At 41.1% G+C, this 20,131-nt stretch overlaps 1 protein-coding gene across 2 annotated transcripts in view; it reads left to right on the top strand.

The window, feature by feature from the left end:
* The first annotated feature begins 3,377 nt into the window (after positions 1-3,377).
* The window catches only part of ACOT12 (acyl-CoA thioesterase 12), a 30,193-nt gene continuing 13,439 nt past the window's right edge, over positions 3,378-20,131 (top strand). The window contains exons 1-7 of one of the 2 annotated variants that reach the window (XM_086770654.1): positions 3,378-3,582; positions 6,262-6,331; positions 10,498-10,558; positions 11,606-11,707; positions 13,986-14,118; positions 15,897-16,047; positions 19,449-19,568. In XM_086770654.1, coding sequence (XP_086626780.1) covers positions 3,447-3,582; positions 6,262-6,331; positions 10,498-10,558; positions 11,606-11,707; positions 13,986-14,118; positions 15,897-16,047; positions 19,449-19,568 — 773 coding nt within the window. In that variant the 5' untranslated portion in view covers positions 3,378-3,446. Of the gene's footprint in view, positions 3,583-6,115; positions 6,195-6,261; positions 6,332-10,497; positions 10,559-11,605; positions 11,708-13,985; positions 14,119-15,896; positions 16,048-19,448; positions 19,569-20,131 lie in introns of both variants that reach the window. The other variant, XM_086770656.1, reaches the window with a different exon arrangement.

Raw genomic sequence — 20,131 nt, 5'->3', positions numbered from 1 at the left:
AGCAGTTACGTTATCAGTTGAGTGGGCTGCTCGCTGCCTGTGTGCTGTATGATTAAATAGTACGTCTTGCTCGCTGTAATGGCTTTACTTTGCGGAAGATCTATTCACATCTAATACTGAACTCATCCTTTATTAATAAAGTGCCTCACCTCTTCTGGCACAATTCCTCTACAGGCATTGTGCTGTGTCTTGTTCTTCACAACGCCTGTGAGATACACTGTTGTGCTGCACGAAGCTTTTTAAGTTATGTTGCTTCTATTACAAATGCATATTATTAGGAGATGATAACCTAATATCCATTCTGTTTTTTCTTTGTAAATATATTCCAAACAGTACTGTACCTGTTGTTGTTTTACTATTTCAGTTCAGCTCAAGAAGCCTCAAGCCATTTGTAGCGTGAATAATTTCTTGGCAAAAACTTTTTTAAACTGCTTTAGGAAGCAACAGCTCTGAAGGGAACTCAGTTTCTTAGTCAGTGAAACAAACTTTCAAAGTTTATGTCACCCTAATTCACAATCAGTTCTCATTTCAAAAAGAGCAGTTTCACCAAAGTTGTTGACTGAGTGATGTATGAGTTTGAAGGTAAGGCATCTCCTATCTGTCTTTGACCACTTGTTCCTCTCGCCACAGTTGGCATCAATAAAGAGAGATCTGATGGTTCACAAAGATGCTTCCCAGAGACCACCTTAGCCACGTATTGTTGGTCTGGTGGTGATGCCAGAGGTGCTGGTATAGGCTACCCTGCCACAAAAGGTGCTTTTCAATTGGGACACCATTGAAAAGCATAGATCTCCTCTGTGAACTTGGGCCAGTAACTTAATTTCCCTGATTTTTCAGCTGTGAAAGGAGACTAGCACTGACTTCGCAGGTATTTTCTGAGAACAAATAGACTGAAGGCTGTAAAATATTCAGTTACTCCAATGGAGACGCTTTGAGAAGCTAAAGGAGTATAAGAGACTGCACAGAAAGGTGTTGCTGAAGCCAACTGTAAACCAGGCATTAGAGTCTGTTACCTCAGCAGACAGGGTCAAAGAAGAGGAGCTGGAGGGCAGGAGAAAGGCAGCTTACAAAAGCAGACACTCATTTGGGAAAAGGGCATTTCAGGCAGTGAGTTCCCTCACCTCAGTCTCCACGTGTGTCTGCGAAGTGTTCACAGCAGTGGAAGCCACGTGCATTGCTCATTTGGATCCCGGGTGGCCATTCCTGTTGTTGAAGAGCAGCAACTGCTTCCAATAAACATACTTTGAATGATATCCTTCCCTAGAAATCAAGAGGGATCTGCAGCTCTGGGGTGTGTTTTTCAAATACCAGCTTTCCCTTATCTCAACAGGAATGAGAGAAGTTACCTTTTGTGTTTCTCAGACTCTTCCACCTACAGCCTAAAAGAGCTCTGCTGACCACTCGCCCCAAGCGTGTACTCCTCTACATACTTCAGAAACTCTTAGATGGGCGCAGATTTAGATTTTACTTTTACCTCTCTGTGGTACTAAGAGCTTTGCAGCCCCTAATTGCACAGCAGACAACAGCTATATTATGGGCCCAACACCTCACCACTGGGACTGTGTTAAATAGAGGTGAAAGCTACCAGTGAAAGAACAACAACTATGCATTATCTTAGAGAAAGCCTGGTCAATGAGCGTGACAAGGTAAACCTGAAAACAAATGTATAAATTACTGGCCTAGGCAGGCAAAACACAAGTTATTTTGTTGTAATAGAAAAATGTTGTGTTTAAAGAATCTTCCAGGATCCATGGTGTGAGAAGTTGATAAGTTTTTGTCATCTGGATTGAGCAGACGAGGAAGGAGAAAATACCGGCTGCATACTACTTACAAAGCCTGTTCAGGTAGCGAGACGGAGTTATGCCACTGCCACTTCCAAGAAAGTCTGTTTCTTTCCTTCACAGAGGCCAGTCAAAGAAGGAACGAGAAATCAGTACAAACTTTTTTTTTTCTGAGGCAACAGAACAGAAATAAATCTAGGGAATAGCACACCATGCTGATTTTCAGTGACAGTATCCTCTAGAATGTAACTAGTGTGATGGTATGGCCATCCTGTTGCTTGCTAAAAGAAGAAATGTGACAAAGAAACAGATATCTTGCTATAGTGCAATCATAGTAACAGACCATGTGGGAAGAAAATCCCTGCTGCACTGAGAAACTATTTTGGTGAGGCAGGTTGGTTAAAATTCAGTTTTTCCCTGCTGTTACAGGTTAAAGCTGGATCTTTAACAATGTTTAAATGAACAAGCATTCATGGTATAAATTCATTTCTGCATGTTTTTAATAAACATGGGAAGCCTGTCATTGGAATAGTGTGTAACAAGTTGTAGCTAGATGGTAAAGAGGAAGGGCTGTAAGAAAAGGCTATACAAGACTGCTGCTCTGCTGAAAACCATTTCCAATACCTGGGGAGGGGAAAATAGGACACAGTCAAATAGAAACTTTGCAGTCTTCCCTTAGAGACCTTTTACAGGTTACACATTCCGCTACGTCGACGAAGCAACACATCTCCACTAACCAGCCCTGCCTGAACAGCCGACAAGCCCCGCCGGTGAGCATCTCCAAACTGCCCTTCCTCCCGTGGCTGACCCTTCAGTAGTAGTAATGCTGTATCCATGGCAATAGTTGACCTTCCTGTCCAATTCAAAAGCGATTGCTCTACTCTTCCTCAGCCGTGCTTAACTTTTCAGAGTTTGCAAGAGCAGCAGTATCCTGCAGTACCTTACCAGCCGTGTGAGGAGGAGAAGGTAAGGGGAGGTCAAGTCTCCAGTTTATAACTCCTGTGGGAATAGGTGACAGGGGGCCGTGGCCACCAAAGGTAGGTGTCAGAACATCCACATGGCCAGCTGTTCACCAGGCCGTGGCACCTTCCTCTCAGGTTCAACCGCCTCTGGAGATGGGAATGTGCCTTCCATCTGCTGGACTGTCAAGTTGGTGACAACACCAGAGAGCAAGACTTAAAAAAAAAACAAAGCAAAACAAAACCAAACCCTGAGACAGATTACAAACACTTCAGTGGCGATGCGCACGCCAAAACCCGCCAGTGGCACCCGCACAGGCTCTTGGCCGCCGCGCCATGGTGGCGGCTGACGCCAGGCCGTGAGGTGGCCTTGGAGGTCCCGGGGCAGAAGCCACAGGGGACAGGTGTCGAACTGGGTGTTGAACCGGGTGTCGAAGCGGGCCGCAGCCCCGCGGCCGCCCTCCTCTCCCCCGCGGGGCCGCGCGGCACCCCCGCGTCCCTCAGCCCGGCCGCTCCTTCCCGCCTCCCCGCAGCGGCGCGGCCCCCGCCGGAGGAGGCGATTCCACCTCAGCCCCGGGCGTCGGGGCGGGACCGGCCCGCCCCAGCCCGGTAGGCAGCGGAGAGACCGGGGTTGGCCAGCGCTGCCTCTCCGTGCCCGGGGGAGCCTGTGCCGGCGCTGCCCGCCTCCCTCCTCACTCGCGGCGCCATGGAGCGGCGCGGGGCGGCGGCGGGCGAAGATGTCTGCATGTGCCAGACCGTCTTCCCGGCCCACGCCAACCATCGCGGGGAGCTGGGCGCCGGGCAGCTCCTCAAGTGGATGGACGCCACCGCCTGCCTGGCAGGTAGAGCGGCGGGGGCGGCGGCGGGAGGGCGGGAGCCGCGGGGCCGGGGGTGGCCGCGGCCGCGGGCTGAGGCACCACCGCCGCCATTTGGCCCAGGGGCCGCCCTGTGCCCACCCCACGTCCCCTCAGAAAAGCGGCCTGAAACTCGTCGGCTGTGTGGGGATAGCGTCTCCTTTCCTCACACACCAGTAGCCCCATCCCGATATTTGCCAGTGAGAGGCGAGAAGAAGGGGGAATTTTGCCCCTGGGGAGCTGGAGGGACAGTTTTGGGCCGAGTGTGGGAGATTGGAGGGGGGGTGTCAGATTAAGAATAGGCTTTAAGGGGGTGAGAAGGCTTGTGGGGCTGGGGAGGAGTGTCACATCTCAGGGGACAGGGAAGAAGGAGGTGCCAGGGGTGGTTCTGGTGAGCAAAAATAAAGGTAACAGCAGAGGGGGAAAAGGGATGGAAAAAAGGAGAAATACTAGAAGAAATACAAGTACTAATTTAAGAATATTGGCGCATGGGTGGGAAAAAAAAAGAAACCACCACAAACCCAACCAATGTGCAGAGCACTCTGTGTCTGGTGTAACTCAGCTTTGAAAACTTTCAAAATCTCCTCAGCTAACTTCTGGAAGCGAAAGGCGCTTCTAAAGCACTGAGCAAACCCAAGGCTTTGCCATCGCTGCTGTCAGTGAACTCCGTTTCCAAGTACAGCTGCATACATTAGCAGTCCATAATGAGCCTTGCGGAGAGTAGCGGGTATATTTGGGGAACTCATGTCTGGATGGCGTCTCCATGCGACGCAGTGACCGTGGAGCGCTTGCTGTGTAGGTGTGTGCCACGTTCAGTGCGGCTTTACGTAATCCGCTCTTCCAATATAGAAAGAGTTGGGATGCTGGAGAACTTGTCCCACACAATAACCTAGAAACTACCTAGCATGTAGCAATCTCCCAATGTGATCACACTTTTTTTTTTTTTTGAGATTTATTCTAGCATGAAGGAGTTGTTTGATTTCAGCCCTTCAGTGATTTTCCCTCAGCAGTGCTTTTTGTGGAGAGACTCTGAACTGATGTCAGCAACCTCTGAACTCAAATCCCTATTCCGAAGTCGCAGAGCCCCAGCTGCTAGGATGGTTCATCTTTGCTCCCTGGACTTTCGTTAAGCTGTGATGATCTTCATCAGCTGTGAATGTGCCACCAGAGCTCACTTTCAATCCACCTTTCATAATGGCTTTTACTTGGTTAGGCTTAGGGCAGCAGCAGTCATTCACCCCATAGGGCTAATCCTGTTGCACACAAAGGATTTTTAACACTTTTCCTCACTTCACGTTTCATGTCACAGCAAACTCCACGTGCCCGGCAGGGATTTGTTTGGCTTCACTCACATTAGTGCCAGCTGCAGTTGCAAGTGCCTGGGCTTTGCACCTTCTGCATTTCATATCCTGCTGCTTTAGATGTGATTCATCTGGCTGGTTGCTTCCTCACTTTTGAGGCTATTTATGACTGTCACCATCTTGTATTACCTATCACAGTGGTGACTCCATCCTCTTAGTCGTTAGTGACTTTTTCCCTTTTGTCACAGTTTGCTATCTTTCTGATGAGTGCCTTCGTTTGTTTTACCCTCATATTTCCAAAGGGAAATCCTCAGATACTGATTCAACTCATGCACCATCCTCTCTCTGATTCCTCCAGATTTTTTTTTGCGATGCTCACTAAAAATTCTGGGCTGCTTGGGAGTAAGAACTCTTGCCTGGTGTGCAGTGCCATTTTCTAGATTTCCTGCTAGTCCCCTCTTTTGCCTCTGTCACTCAGGAAACATTTTGGTACAGGAGTTCCCTGTGTTTATACAGCTTCCAATGTGGTGGACATTTAGCCTCTGACTTGGAAATCTAGGTGCTATGGTCAAATAAATAATAAATCACAATAACTTGCTGTAAAAAGATAACTATTGGGCTATGAACTATTAACGGTTAAGATTTTTAGCTTTTCCAGATGAACTTTCATAATTAATACAAATAGGATGGATTCTTTTTCATAACCAACTGCATCGTAGGGAGCTGAAGAATACAGTTCAAATTTAGGTTAAAAATATTTTACAATAAGTAAGTACTTGGGTTTGATTTTTTAAATCTTGTTTATATTTGTTTTTATTTAATTCCTGTGGTTTTAGTACAGCACTGAGGGTATGTACTTACCTGCTTTCCACTGCTACGGCCACACTAATAAGCCAGTAGATCTGTCTCCTGTGTCTGAGAGTCCTCAACACGCATAAAATTTCTGCGCTGGTTTAACATAGCCAACATTCACAGCATCCTATTTTGAGGGAGATTGCTGAGATTTCTGTAGGCTTGTTAATGTTTTGTGACTTTTTTTTATCCTGCAACATGCTTGTTAGTTCTCTCTTACCAGCATGTTTGTTTTTAGGGAAACACTTCAAACAGAGCTTTTCAAAGTGAGTAGGGTCGTTGTCATCATATAGTCTCATCTGCTGATGTTACCCTTATTTCATGGTAAATACTAACTTTAAGCTTGTTTATCTTCTTTTTTTTCTAAGGAGTCCACTGCAAACTTGCATTAGGGTGATCAAAGGAACAACTGGGATCTGCTGTGTTTCATCTCTGTCTCGTGCACGAGTATGTAGGTGAATAGCTTGCTGCAAATGCAGTGTGGTAATTGTGTGTCCATGTGTCTCTTTTGAAGCTGAGAAACACGCTGGTGTGTCTTGCGTGACAGCATCTATGGATGACATACAGTTTGAAGAGGCTGCCAGGTACAAAACCAGCTAATAACAGTCAAAGGTTTTAATTCTAGACATTCTTATTTGGCAGAGATAAACTGAGGTGTTATAAATTCTGAGATAGCAGGACAATGAACTCCTCAGAGTCACAGGGTTAAGTCTCGAAATTGCTCTTTTCTATGTATGATAGCCTGACCCACCTAGAAAAGAGATCAATTTCACAGGTCAGAAATAAACTGTAGTTACTTTGACTTGGCAACCTAAGTGCTAGGTGAGAAACGATGGCCCAGTGATCTTTGGCTCTAATTAAAGTGAATGCTGCAGGCCGTTTCTTATCTCTGTTAAATAAGGAATACATACCTGTAACAGTTATTGTGTGAGTATTTTTATTGTTGCAAGTGCTTTTTCAGTTTATTTCTTACTATCTCCTTCTTTCAGCTCTTTTAAAAAAATGTGTTCATGTAGCAAAACAGAAATGTTTTGCATTTGTGATCACCGAATGTTGAGTCTACAAGATACTACAGGACTTAATTTTTGGTTTAACCATTTTTCATTATTTTCCAAGAGAGAAAATACACTGTAAGAGGTAACAGCACATTTATTCCACAACCATGTATCTACAGAAAGTTACAGCCATGAGTTGGTAGTTTTTGTGTGGTTTTACACCTTGCAATCTCTAAATTAATGAGTGCTTAGATGGCATGAACCTGGTTACACAGACTGATACACATGCAGTTGTTGTGACGGTGAACCAAGCAACTTTGGCTGTCAAATGTACAGCTGATGTCAATCTAAAACTGTTTACAGTACACAAGTGTAAAATAAGCATCCACTCAAACTTCTGAACAGTAGATTTTTAGCGTAGTGGCCATTAGAGTGAGAACGAGAACCAGTAACAAAGAAGTGGGCATGGTCATACTGAATCTAGAACTCGAGGATTTCTTGGTCTGTTTTACAAAATTAGTTTTAAAGTGTTTGTCCTGCTAGTAATTGTTCTGTGTCTTTAATTTTGTCCTTAGGAAAAAATCCTGTCCGTGAAAACTGTAATCAAAGAGTCCTACAAATGAAGTCAGGATAATGTTTTTCTTTCAGGCATAATATTTCAAATTTCAGCAGCTTCAGAGCAATTTTGTCTCTTGTTTCTGAGAGCAGACAAGAGCTTCTAAAATATAATGAAAATACTTTTCCTTCCAAATTTGTTTATAAGTATCTCTCTAGTTCTCCTTCCACTTGCGGTGCCAATGTTTCATTTTTAATGAGAATTTAGAGTATAAGCATAGTAACTGTGAAGTGGTTTCACTAATTATTTTTCAGCCTCAGGTCACCCCTAACACTATGTTTGTAGCTTACTGTGTAATTTCCCGAATTTTGCCAGATCTTGCTGGTTATACAAACATCTTTCATAAATAAGAGAGCTCTTGTATCTCCTGTCCCTCTAGTAAATTAAAAAGGTGTTTTCTAAGTTACCTGCTATAAGATTTCATTTACCTAACTCAGGTTACCAAATGATCTGTAACGATTAACTCTTCTGTGCATACTTCTTTTCAGTTGACATGGAAACAGATTTCAGAAAAACTATGTATTGCACAGCTCAGTTTTATGCCATGATAACAAACAAATCCCTCTTTCTTGTCTTTTAATATGCAGCAGTTCAGTGATAGTAAGAACATCTGATTTTAAATTACATTTATTTAAATTTTGTTAGGGCTCCATATATGAATCATGTTCAGTTCATTCTTCAGGACATGGTTTAGTGGACATGTTGGCGTTAGGTTGATGGTTGGACTTGATGATCTTAGAGGTCTTTTCCAACCTTAAAGATTCTATTATTCTGTACATGTCAAAAGTTTTCTGCCACTTAGAGTGAAAGTGTGGTGTTCTGTGACTTCTGCCCTTACATATCTGTTTAAATGCCCAAGCTGATGGACTCCCTTGTCTTAAGTAAATCAGTTTGTCCAAAGTCAGATTACATGATACAATGTAAAATATTTCATTTTAGAACAGCTCCCGAAAGTATGTGAAAAGACATTTCCCTATCATAAAATTCTGACATCTTTATTTTCTGATATGGCCATGGACCCCAGAGGACTACACTTTTCTACAACGAAATGTTGAGTTCAGCAACATAGACTGCTTGGAGCACCAGGGGAGATCTCAGTCAGATAGGGAATTTAATGTCTGTGGAGTCCAAACCTGCCCTTATTGCACGGTTGGTGTCTTAGGCTGAGAGACATCACTTCCAGTTTTGTTCTTTTGTTCCCACCCTGTGGTTTCCTCAAAGCCAGACAGACCCAGACTTCCCTTTCTCAACCTTTCTTATGCAATGTTCTCGCACAGAGCAAGAGAGGTCACCAGGGAGGCGTCACTGACAAAGGTGAAATCTTTGTACAGAAGAATAGTGCCCTGCCAATAAGCCTGAGGCCTCTGCAGTCCCTGCTGGGAGCTGGGACAATCTGGCAGCATGATGTTCTAGGCAGGGACCGTGACGTCCTCTGCAGGCTTCTGTGGAGAATCTGAACTCTCCCATTTTTAAGGAAGGCCTCACACTCACTATCAGTATGTGTCATGTTCAATCAGAGGATTTATCTAATGAATATGTTCTGTCTTTTTTCACCTTGTACTTGTCATTACCTCTGCGACTGTGTTACTGTAATCCTCATGGGAGTTTTGTGGCAGATAGAGAGTCTTCAGAGGTGTTTCAGGGTACTTGACTGAGTTCTGTCTCTAAGCTTTCTAAAGGGTTTTTATGAGACCATAGTGTTAAATTCTTTTCCAAGCTTGAGTATAAATATTGTGCTAAATATTGTGCTCTCCTTTTTGTAAATCAGCTGGTGGGTCCCTTAGCTGCGCAGTTTAGAACTGTTATGTTAGTGATTGTGCTTTTTCTTTGCAATGACTGAAGGAAAAGCTGCTTCTCAATATGTTCTTCAAAAGGTAATGACAGCTGTGTATCTGCAGATGCTCTTAATTCTTTCTTCTAACCATTTTTCCCCCCTGTCTACTCAAAGGCTTCCACTTGTGTTCTTGAATGTGAAGAAGAAAATTTCTGTGCAGTTGGTTGTTCCTGTCTGGTATTGTAAAGGAGCAGGTTTCCTACTCCCCATTCTAGTGTTTGGACAGTTCATTTGAAGTTCTGGCATTGAGAGAAGCAATTTAAGAAAAGCCTTAGCTTTAAACATCCAAGCACTATTAATTAAAATAGGAAAGAATGATAAAGAATTCTTTTTTATAAGCCAGTGTCATAACTGTGCCAGATCCTTAACTATAAATGCCTACTTCATAGGTAGTCAAGTGATCTGAGTTATATTTTGCAGTCTCGGATGTAGCTAGCTGGACTTTGCCTGCTCTGGGACTGATCTTTAGCAGTTGTAAGTCAGTCTAAATTCCCTGAAGTCGGTGGCCTGATGCCCAGTTATTTTGGCTGTGGTTCTCATCATGCACATCCTGTCCTTTTACTGCTCTGCTCAAGACAACTTCAGAGGAAACTGCCTTCTTTCCACCCCTTCAGCAGTGCCTTGTGTTAGGATATTAGGGATTTGAAAACAAGGGTTATTCTTGTTACCAGAAGTAACAGGTATTTTAGACATTTCAGAAGGAAAGTGGAAGTATTTTATAATTTAAATTTGATTCTATGTCAGTAAAAAATATATAATTCCGAATAGGTATTGTATGTATCATATGCTGTTAGGACAGAAGAGACATGCTGCTGTTTTTGGCCAAACTTGGAAAGTAAACTCTTTCCACATTCTTCAAAGATGTCAAAGAGCGCTTTTTGTCCTGGGATTATTTCCTTGGGTGCAGGTGTGCTAGAGAATGCACATGGAGTGTATCTTGTGTGGTTTTGCAGCTAAATGTACTCAGTAATTCAGTGTAACTTACAGCAGGATGTACCTTTGAGCAAAAGGCCAAAATTTCTTGGGGGACCTGGGGCCTGGAGCATACCTGACGTCATACAGACATCAGCAAGGAGAGGGAATGCTAGTGTTAAGCTTATGCAGTTTTCTGAGTGCATAATGAATGGAGTCTGACTGATGAATAACAGTGCTAAGCCTTTTTTTTCAGTGCATTTTCAGTACAGTATGGAAGACACAGGCTGATTAATGAGATTTTCTTCACTACTGTTAGGAATACCTAGAGAGGCAGGTTCAAAATCTTAAGCGGCATGATTACATACCGTAAGATGTTATTCTTCTTCACAGGGTGGGACAAATTATTACCATCAAAGCAAAGGTGAACAGAGCTTTCAAAACCAGCATGGAGGTAAGAGATCATCACTCTTATTCCTAAAGATTTTTAAGGAATAGAAGAGAGGTGGAAAGAGGATAGGAATACAATATGGGTCCAGTCTTACTTGTTGCAAAAGGAGCTTTGTGCAGCTATCTAAACAGTAACACTGCCTAATAAAACTTTGGTTTCATAATGACTATTATAATTGCATATTTGCTGCAAAATAATCCATGTCAAAATAGAAGCTGGACCCTGCAAACTTAAAGTCTTTGGCAGGTGTGATGAACAGGATGAGCCAGGTGATGTTGATCTAGTCCAAAGCTGTTGACCTCTAAGCAGTCTTGGGATCATAGCTAGGATCCACTGAATAGGTGGAGCTCTGAGTGTTTTTGAAACTTCTAATACAAAAATATTTATCTCAGGTTTATGCGTGTTCCTACTCTGCATATTGTCAGGAGCATGCAGTGCATTGCCCAGTCACTTAGTTGCAGTCAGGACTGAACCTTAAGGGTACTTTCCTCTGTATTGTGCCCAAGTCCAGTTCTAACGAGAGTCGTGTGTCTCACAGAGAATGTATTTCAAAAGGTTCTAAAAATTAGAAAAAAAAAACAGAAGCTTTGATGCATGTCAGGCCTGTCTCGCAGGATCGAATACATTGTTTTGCCTTCAAGTGTTTCATTGTGTTTTTTGTATGTTTATACAGACTTTTTTTTCTCGTATGTATCCTAGAAAGATTCAGACAGGGACTCCAAAAGGCACACAAGTAAATGGAAAGAGATATCCATAAAACTAAATCTAAGCACCTTTCCTATTTTTAATTTTACCCTACAAGTGATGCTAAATGTACGTATGCAGTTGTTGTACTGAAGGGCTATTCAGAGCACAGACAATATTGTGATGTTCTCATGTGTTCAGAGATGTATCAGTGATAGCAAAGCAGTTTTTTTACCTTTTCTCTTTTAGGTTTAAGAGACTGGATGTGATTAGTCTGATAAACGCTCCATCATTTTGTCTCAACTCAACTAACAATGACGTAAATACCCTTTTTGTCTCGTTCCTCCACTGCCTTCTTCCTTGTAGGTTGGCATCAAGGTTACAGTACAGGACGTTTTGACTGATGTTGAAAAAATTGTGAGCGTGGCATATGCAACATACGTAGCCAAACCAGTTGGTGCTGGAAAGGTATTCTTTCTGTTTTCTTCTACACTTGAAGTTACTGGGACTGAGTTTCTGTGAAATAACCCAACTTTTCTGGTTGTGAAACACAGGAGAATGTTCATAACTGTTTATTATGATCAGTAATAGGAAAACAGCCTGAAGTCCAGACTACATGGAGATTTTTTTTTTCCACATCTCTAGTCTGAAGTTATTAAGCTTTTTTTACTGTTTCCACTTTCTCTTGCACATTTCTTAGTAGTAGAACTAGTGTCTCTAAGGGCTGCAATATTGATAAGCACGGGAAGAGAGATCCTTGTAAGTCTGCATGGTCTCTCTCCTTTTCTGCAAATGATCTTTACGCATCTTCAAACCTGCAAGGATATTGGGGCTGGGGTTTCTTTACCCTTCACTCTCCCTTTCTCAAAAGTTGTTCAGACGTTACTATTCAGATATAAGACATTATTTTTAAGCTAGATTCCAATCAAAATTAATTCTTTGCCGTTCTTGTTAAGTAGTTTTCATGCCAATCTTGTTTCTTCTCCCCAGTGTTTGGCTTCCTGGAGGTATTTAGTAATCAGTCATAGTACTGTTTGGCCTTCACATTGTTGTGCCAGATGGGCACAGTTCTTTTAAAGTTTTTTATATGAGAAAGGCCGGATGTTCCTCAGACTGTCTTCGTGAACTCCCTTTGAACATAGTATCATAGAATCATAGAATGGTTTGGGTTGGAAGGGACCTTCAAAGGTCATCTAGTCCAACCCCCTGCAAGGAGCAGGGACGTCTCCAACCAGATCAGGTTGCTCGGAGCCTCATCCAGCCTGGCCTTGAACGTTTCCAGGGATGGGGCATCCACCACCTCTCTGGGCAACTAGAGACTAGAGTCACATCTCTGAGTTTCCTGTCCTGTTGAATGTGTTATGACAGTGCATCTGCTTTTTTAATATCCATTGCAGATTGGCAGGGAGCAGTCATCCCATGAGCAATTAATATATCCAATCATTTCTACTTTCTCTTCTGCAATGATATATTACAGTTTGCAGAAGAAAAAGATGAGAAGAGTTTTACCAAAACTAAAGCCTAGCTTGTCTCTGAAAGGTTAATGGCTAAACTGGTTTACCTAAAAGCACTAAAATAGTATAAAGTGTCACTGGTTTGATATCACCTTTTGCTCAAATTTCCGGGGAGGTTAATTCAGTATTAAATTGGTGATGATTAACTAAGATTAGGCTTAAGACAGGAATGCCACAGAAGGAGTTTGAGACTTCAGTTCAAATTCCATCACAAACTGGAGAAATTAAAGAACATTTTTTGAAATCCATTTTTCTGAACAGCTGTTGATGAAGTTGTGCAGAGAGCAACAGGGTGCACTCACCATCTTAATCTTTTAGCTGGGCTGTCTGGAAAAAGCTTGGAAGTGCTTGAGGAAGACAGGAAAGGAGGCAAAGAAACTGGAAGAGAGTTTGAGTGAAGACTGAAAGACTGAGAAACATAGCAGCACCACTGCAGGACACAAAATCTTGACTTTGTCTGTGTTGCAGTGATTGTGCATTATTTTAAGATTTCTGAGGCTAGACCTTGTAGACAAATCACAGAAGTGACTATTCAGTGGCACCTCTGCAGTATTTCTCTAAATGTAATTATTTTCTTAGGCCAGTACAGGTTTGGATTCAGTTTGTCATTAAACTGACATACATGGGAAGTTGCACTTAGAGGAGAAGAAGGTCTGATCTTGGCAAGAGAAGGATGTGTGTCTGGGCACAAGTAGCATTTTGGGCATAAATGTGTAGAGTCTGAAGCTGCTTCAAGTGCTGAGTGTTCATGTGTTTCTCCTCCACCTCAGAAAACCAGTGTTTCTTTAAAATAGATCCTCAGATGGATCAAATAGGCTATGTGAGTATGGAGTGAATTGTGAAAGAGGGAGCGGGCTATTTGTGTACTGAGTGGGAGTGGGCTCTGGGGTACACTTCCCATAGACTACGGGACTGGATTATTTTTCAGATACAAAAGTCCAATACTCAAACCTTCATATTAAGACCTTTTGTTTCACACACTGGGTGTGCTGTCATGTATATTTGTATTTAAAAGCTAAAAGCACTTTGTCATCTGGTTTTAACAAATTATTCTGAAAGGATAATGCAGAATCTTTTGAAGTTTACCTCTGCACTTGTTTGTATTGATAGAGCTTGTCATCTTGGACAGTTGATAGCAAAAGGTTGTAGAAAATGCTAATACCATTTTAAGTTCAAAGTGCATTTTGTTATGATTATGGCATTCAGAACGTTTTTTTTTTTCATTTCAATAGATTGAATTAGAACCCGTAAAGCTTCTGTCTACAGAAGACCACCTGGAGCATACCCTGGCTACAGAGAGAAGAAGAATCCGGCTGGGCTATGAACAGGTTTTTCAGAACCTAATGCAGGAGAGTAATAAGGAAGGTGATTAGATTACTGTGGTCACCCTAGAAGATGGAACAAATGATGTGTGGGCAGCTGGAAGGGAGATAAAAAGCAGCGAAAACATCTGAGTAGAGCTCCTTGAGGTTGTGGTATCATGTAGAAAAGCATGTGCCAGATTTGTGAGGGTGTGTAAGACTTATCCTAATAGAGTGATAGGACTGAAGGCCAAGCATGCATTAAATAGAGGTGAAATGCAGATCTTCATGTGGATTGTATGTGTAAAGTCTAACAGTTCACCCAGAACTTTGCTATATGGTAATAAAGTCCTATGACACTAGTTGTAATGTAGATAGAAGGATAAAATTCACTCAGGCTTAGGGCTGTATCTTTAGTGCAAGAAAGCACTAAGAACTATGTTTATGTCGTGAGATCATTCCCAACAAGCAGGAGAAACATCATTACATGGAGGTCAAAACAGGTAGAAAAATAATGTTAAACTTCACATGACCAAATTAGAAAAATTGAGCCAAGAAACCAGTTCATCTTTAATTCTGATAGTAATCACTGTTCTTAAAGACAGTTGTGCTCAAAAGTTGCTGTGTTCCCCCACGAAATAAATTATTCACAACAGTTAAGAAATATGCTGGTATTTGGAAAATCTGAGCCATAACTCCATGGGTAAACAACGGACATTAGGTGTTTTTACTGGTGAAAAATGAAACCTGTTATAAATATAAATTATAGTCTTAACAATTTAATAGGACTGTGTAGAACTGAAGAGACTTGTTTGCTACAAGCAAACAAGTTATTTGTCTTCATGGTAACTGTCTCATAGGAAACAGTTTAATACCGTGAAAGACAAATCAGAGTTTGCTGATTTTGTTTTCCACTGCCTTGCCTGGAAACTTCCTTGAAGGATCTTATCATTGTTAGCACCAATTCACCTCCTTAAGGAGACAGAACAAGCACAATAAGGGAAAGAGAGAAGAAAATATTGCCTGTAAAGGCTGCCAGGTAGCAAAATAGGTATAAATCATATCCAGAAAGTGAAGTTTGTCTTCTGTGTGTATCATATGCAACAACTTAAGGAGGTCCAAAGTACAAGTCAGACAAATGTGTCCACACATTTATGTAGTCATAAAGTTAGTTAATTATGGCGAAAATCAGAAGTACAATTCAGGTCAAGTAGCTTCTAGGCACAGATAGGCACTTTTAAAATGACTGACATGATCTCATGCCTAAATCTGTTCTTGCAAAATAAACTGAAAGAACATAATTAGAGTGAGGATGTATGGATAAACATTTGAAAGTGGAGTTGGAAATGCTCAGATAATGGAAGGTGACCACTGATGCAGATCCATATTTCTCTGTTTTGTGTTTTCAGTATTGTCTCTGATCATCACAAGATTATTAACAGGTTATGAAATAATCGTGTCATACCTTTACCAGACACATTTGCACAAATGCCCATCATACATGGTGATCAAGGTCTATGAAAGGCATTCAAATAAGTGATAAACTGCTCTGACAACAGCTGTTAGAGGTCACGCATGGCAACCGTGAATGGGAAGGATCACTGTGCTGGGATAGACTGTGGAGTGCACCAGCCCCCACCTCTTATATCTCTTGGAAGAACAGAGCACATCTTCAGCTTCTTGCTTTCCTTGCAAAGAACAGAGGTCTTCTGTGTCTTTATTTTTTTCTTCTTTTCATTGTGTCTGAATCAAATTGCGTGCTTTGGTAACTTGGGATATTTTCTTCATGGCTATCAGTTACTCACTGAAGTAATTCATTATTACATTGCTGCTATATTTCAGGTACTTTTGAAGAGGAAGATGCAGTTTCAACTGACCTTACTCATGTACAGAGTATTGAACTTGTCCAGCCTCCTCATGCAAACCATCATGGAAACACTTTTGGTGGCCAGATCATGGCTTGGATGGAGACAGTGGCAAGTATTTCAGCAAGGTACTTTTCTACATCATAGTCTTTGCACATGGTTCTAAATGGATTTGCTTTTAGTATTAAGGGTTTCACAGAGATTTGTTTTATGAAAAATATAGACCCAAACCTTTGTGGCTTTTCTTCCTTCTCAGATTGCAGGAGGCCTTTGAACTATTTATATGGTACAGTTCCCACAGCATGCCACACCGCTGTGGGAGTCAAATATTATTATTCTTCTTCTGTTACACGTGCAGACTCTAAGGCAAAAGAGGCTGTTATCCTCCTGAGTATCTCTGCAGAAAGTCAGCATTGGAAATAGGAATAGAAGCCTGGCTTCCTTGTGGTTGGTGCAGTGTTTGAAAAGCAGAGTTAGTTGCTAAGTCAGGATAAAACCGATACTGACCCTGTATCAATTTATATCCGAAAATTAACAGCCTTCTAAATGTTAGTCTGCAGATCCTTATGCCAGAAGAAAGAATAAGTCAGAGAAGAAGAACTGGAAGAAACAATCTCTTTTGTTAGTGTGCACGTAGAATGGATGCATAGCCTTCAGCAAGTCACTTAGTTGTTTGTTCTCTCTTTCGAGTCCCATGTTCTGTGGATTGTAATATTTTTACCAGTTTAAAGGGCTCTGACATCTGCAGGTAATGAGTGTGAAGTATTTTTGTGACACTGCCTAGTATTACTTGACAGTCTGGCCTAGCCATTAAATAATTTCATTTCTCTTCCTCTGAAATCAAATGGTTGTTTTTTTCCCCTTCTTGTTCTTGGACGCTGCACAAAGCTTCTTTGTGAGCAACTCTTGTGTTTCAGTTTGAATTCTTCTTGCATACCAAGTGACCTAATTCACTGCAGGGATGTTAGATATGTTCTCCTTTTTAACTTTAATAATTAAATGACTTAGCCATTCATTATTCATATAGTTTTGAGTTGTAGCCAGTAGTTGTATTGATAACAACAGATTTTCTGTAGTGGTTGGATAAACAACTTGCTTTAGTAGCATTAGAATGCACTGACCTTACCCCAGTGTGTAATTTCACTGGCTTCAAAGGGACTGTTTCAGATTTTTGACATAATATGACCCAAAATATTTTCCTGTTTTCGTTTGATAAATTCTACCTAGTGAGAGTCACATTTATGTTTAAAAAGAGTAGGAAAACACCAGCAAATCAAGTACTGAAAAAGTTTTCTTTGAAATAATGGATGTCAAACATGATTCGTCATGTTGACAATTTCAGGAATAATAGCCGGTGACAGGGGCTTTTTGAAAACAGAGGTTTTGTAGTTTATGCTTGAGAAATAGCTAGTCTTGCTACAAACGTTTTGTGAGGCTTCTCATAATTAGACCTGACCTTTGAAGGTGCCAGTTAAGAGTTGTTATGGCCACAAACTTGGATGAGGGAATGGAAGAGGAGGGCTAACCCTTGACAAATAAGTTTCTAAGGGCATTTTAAAGGTTACTCACTCTCCTTATCCCCTCTCCGCTCCGCCCTGACATTTTTGGCTGGACAATAAATGAAAATCCTGCACATAGCAATAAAGCTATTTGAATATTAGTAATACTAGTTGGAACTAGTTATGTATTTTCTTATTTCTTACACTTGCAGTAAAAGCTATCAGGGCACAGTTTTGCAGGAAAAAAATGGACTATTTAGGCCAAATTTCTGTTTTGTTCCTCTCTTATTTTCAAAAATATTGTGTTTGCATCTTTGTAGTGAACAGTGTAAATAAGATCTCCATTTAGCATTTTAAATCAGAAGAGCAAATTATTCTTAAGGAAGTTACAAAGTCACTTCAATGTGTTAGTCTATTAAAAAGATGTACCAGTCAATTAATTAGCTACAGATAATGGTGTGCATTTAACAATACTGGTACATTAATTTGCAGAATGCAGTTGAGTTAAAAGCTAGGAATGCTACAAAGTTGTGTTTTCAAGTTTAAAAACTGCACATCGTTGGATGTGGATATGGGATTCTTACTGAGGAGTTTTGCACACATGCATGAGGACAGTGCGTGTTTTTTCAAAATCTAAAAATAAATGGCATTATTGTGTGTTGTTCCCTATTCATATGATGCACAGAGATCTCAGTAAAGAGTAGAGCTTTGACTACATTTAGAACTGCTGAAGAAACCTGTTTTTGCCCACTCTGGAGAGCTTGCAAACTAGATCCCAATTCCACAAATCCTTAAACTGTATCTGTACTGCAGATTTTTTTTTCTGGAGCATTGTGAAGGTCAGAGAAGTGGTGGGTTGTTGGAATTCCCTAGTGTAGATGACACGGGACTGCAAAAATTTTCCTTTAGCATTGTAGCTGGGTTTGATCAGGTGTGTATCTGTTTGTCCACTCTACTGGTCCAAAGAGCAGCTTTGCTGGTATGCTTATGGAAAGGGCGCTCACTTGGCACAGGCAATATTCTGTAGTAGCCCAGCAAAATTTTACCAGAGTGGCTACAGCCTGTTTCACAAGCAGTTCAAAGAGATCCAGTAAGACAACCCAGCTGAACCTGACTACGTGTAATTGAACACAGTACAAGATCACATCTGAGGTAAGAAAAGACAGGTGAGTGGACACACTGTGAAGAACAAAGGGAACGGAATTACTAAGATTTTTGTGTTTGTAACACACTATTGTGCCCTCAGCTTTTGAAATTTAGCCAACAGTTCTACATTTCTGAATTGATGAGTGATCAGTTCAACATCTTTCTATCCCTTTCTGTGTGCAAAGATGAGTTTCCCAGCTCAGCACCAGCAGCGAACTGCACATAATTTAGTAAACCAGATAAAATTAAAAAAAAAAAAAAAACAGAAAAAAACCGAACTATGCATTTGGCAGTTATATAAGTAGTTTTTTATTCTTATTTCATAGAACACTAACAGAAAACATCTGCCAACCAAAAAAAAAACCAACCCAGTATTCAAAACAATAGGTAGATTGACATTACTTTGCTTGAATGCTGTTTCTGGTGCTCAACCTTTCTGCTGAGGTTTGTTTAGTTGTTTAAAGGCTTTATGATCTGGCATTTTTACACACTGAGCAATACCCTACTCCCCATGCAGTTGTATAGAAATTAATGAAACTCTGTGAGAGTAAGCTGTTACTCTGTAGGTAAGGATTCATGGTCTGGCTCCAAAAGAAGGTAATATCAAGCAGTGAGAATCAATTAGTTGATGTTTGTAAAGTGTGTTGAAAATGAAACAGCATGACATAAGTGGTATTATTATGTTTGAAGCTCAAATTATATACTCTTGTAGCTGAACATGTTAACTGTATTTCAGTGGGTTATGGAATAAATCAGTCTAATATTGTTATCTTCTAGGTTGTGCAAACCTTGTTGTTCTAATCACTACCCACTTCAAACCTAACAAAGGAGGTTCTTTAACAAGACGGTATGTTTTGCTCTGTCTCTTTTGCTTTCTTTTTCAGCCGCCTTTGTCGTTCATATCCCATCTTGAAATCAGTCAATATGTTTAAATTCTGGGGACCATCCATCGTGGGTGACCGCCTTGTCTTCAACGCAATTGTGAACAATACATTTCAGAATAGGTAAAATCCTCATCTGCTTGTCTTCCTTGACTTCTCCAGCACCAGCTTAACTATGTGTTTCAAATTTCAGCTATCACCAGGATTTGCGTTATTGAATTAATTATTTTTCAGCTGGAGCTTTGAGGCATATATTTGTATCTATATGTCTGTCTATATATGCTTTTTAACTTTTCTCAGTGAAATGTTTAAAAAATTTATTATCTGACTTTCACTCTTGATTTAAAGATCATTTGTAAGCAAATCCCAATCCTGCAAACTCAGACCATAAATATCACTCTGAAATTCGGGATTTTCAAGGGATGAGTTGGTCCCACAGCTTTGATTCTTCAGAAGTGCGCAGCTTGCTGCTAGGATTTTCCTGTCTTGGCTTCTGTTGACAGATGTGGGTTCTATTTATTGCTAGTTACTGGCAAAATTCATGCTTTATTTTGTTTATTTCTTCCCACTGTTGGTTTAGGTGTATGCAGGGGTGAGTCTTTGCCAGTTGCAGTTTGGAATAAATGTCTACAGCTCATGCTGAAACTTTCTCTTTTTTTGAGTAAATGGTCACTGTAAGCATGAAA

This window comes from Chlamydotis macqueenii, chromosome Z, assembly GCF_036417535.1.
Source record: "Chlamydotis macqueenii isolate bChlMac1 chromosome Z, bChlMac1.mat, whole genome shotgun sequence".
NCBI lineage: Eukaryota > Metazoa > Chordata > Aves > Otidiformes > Otididae > Chlamydotis > Chlamydotis macqueenii.
The sequence above is the reverse complement of the archived record's forward strand: the minus strand, read 5'-3'. Positions and strand labels throughout refer to the sequence as shown.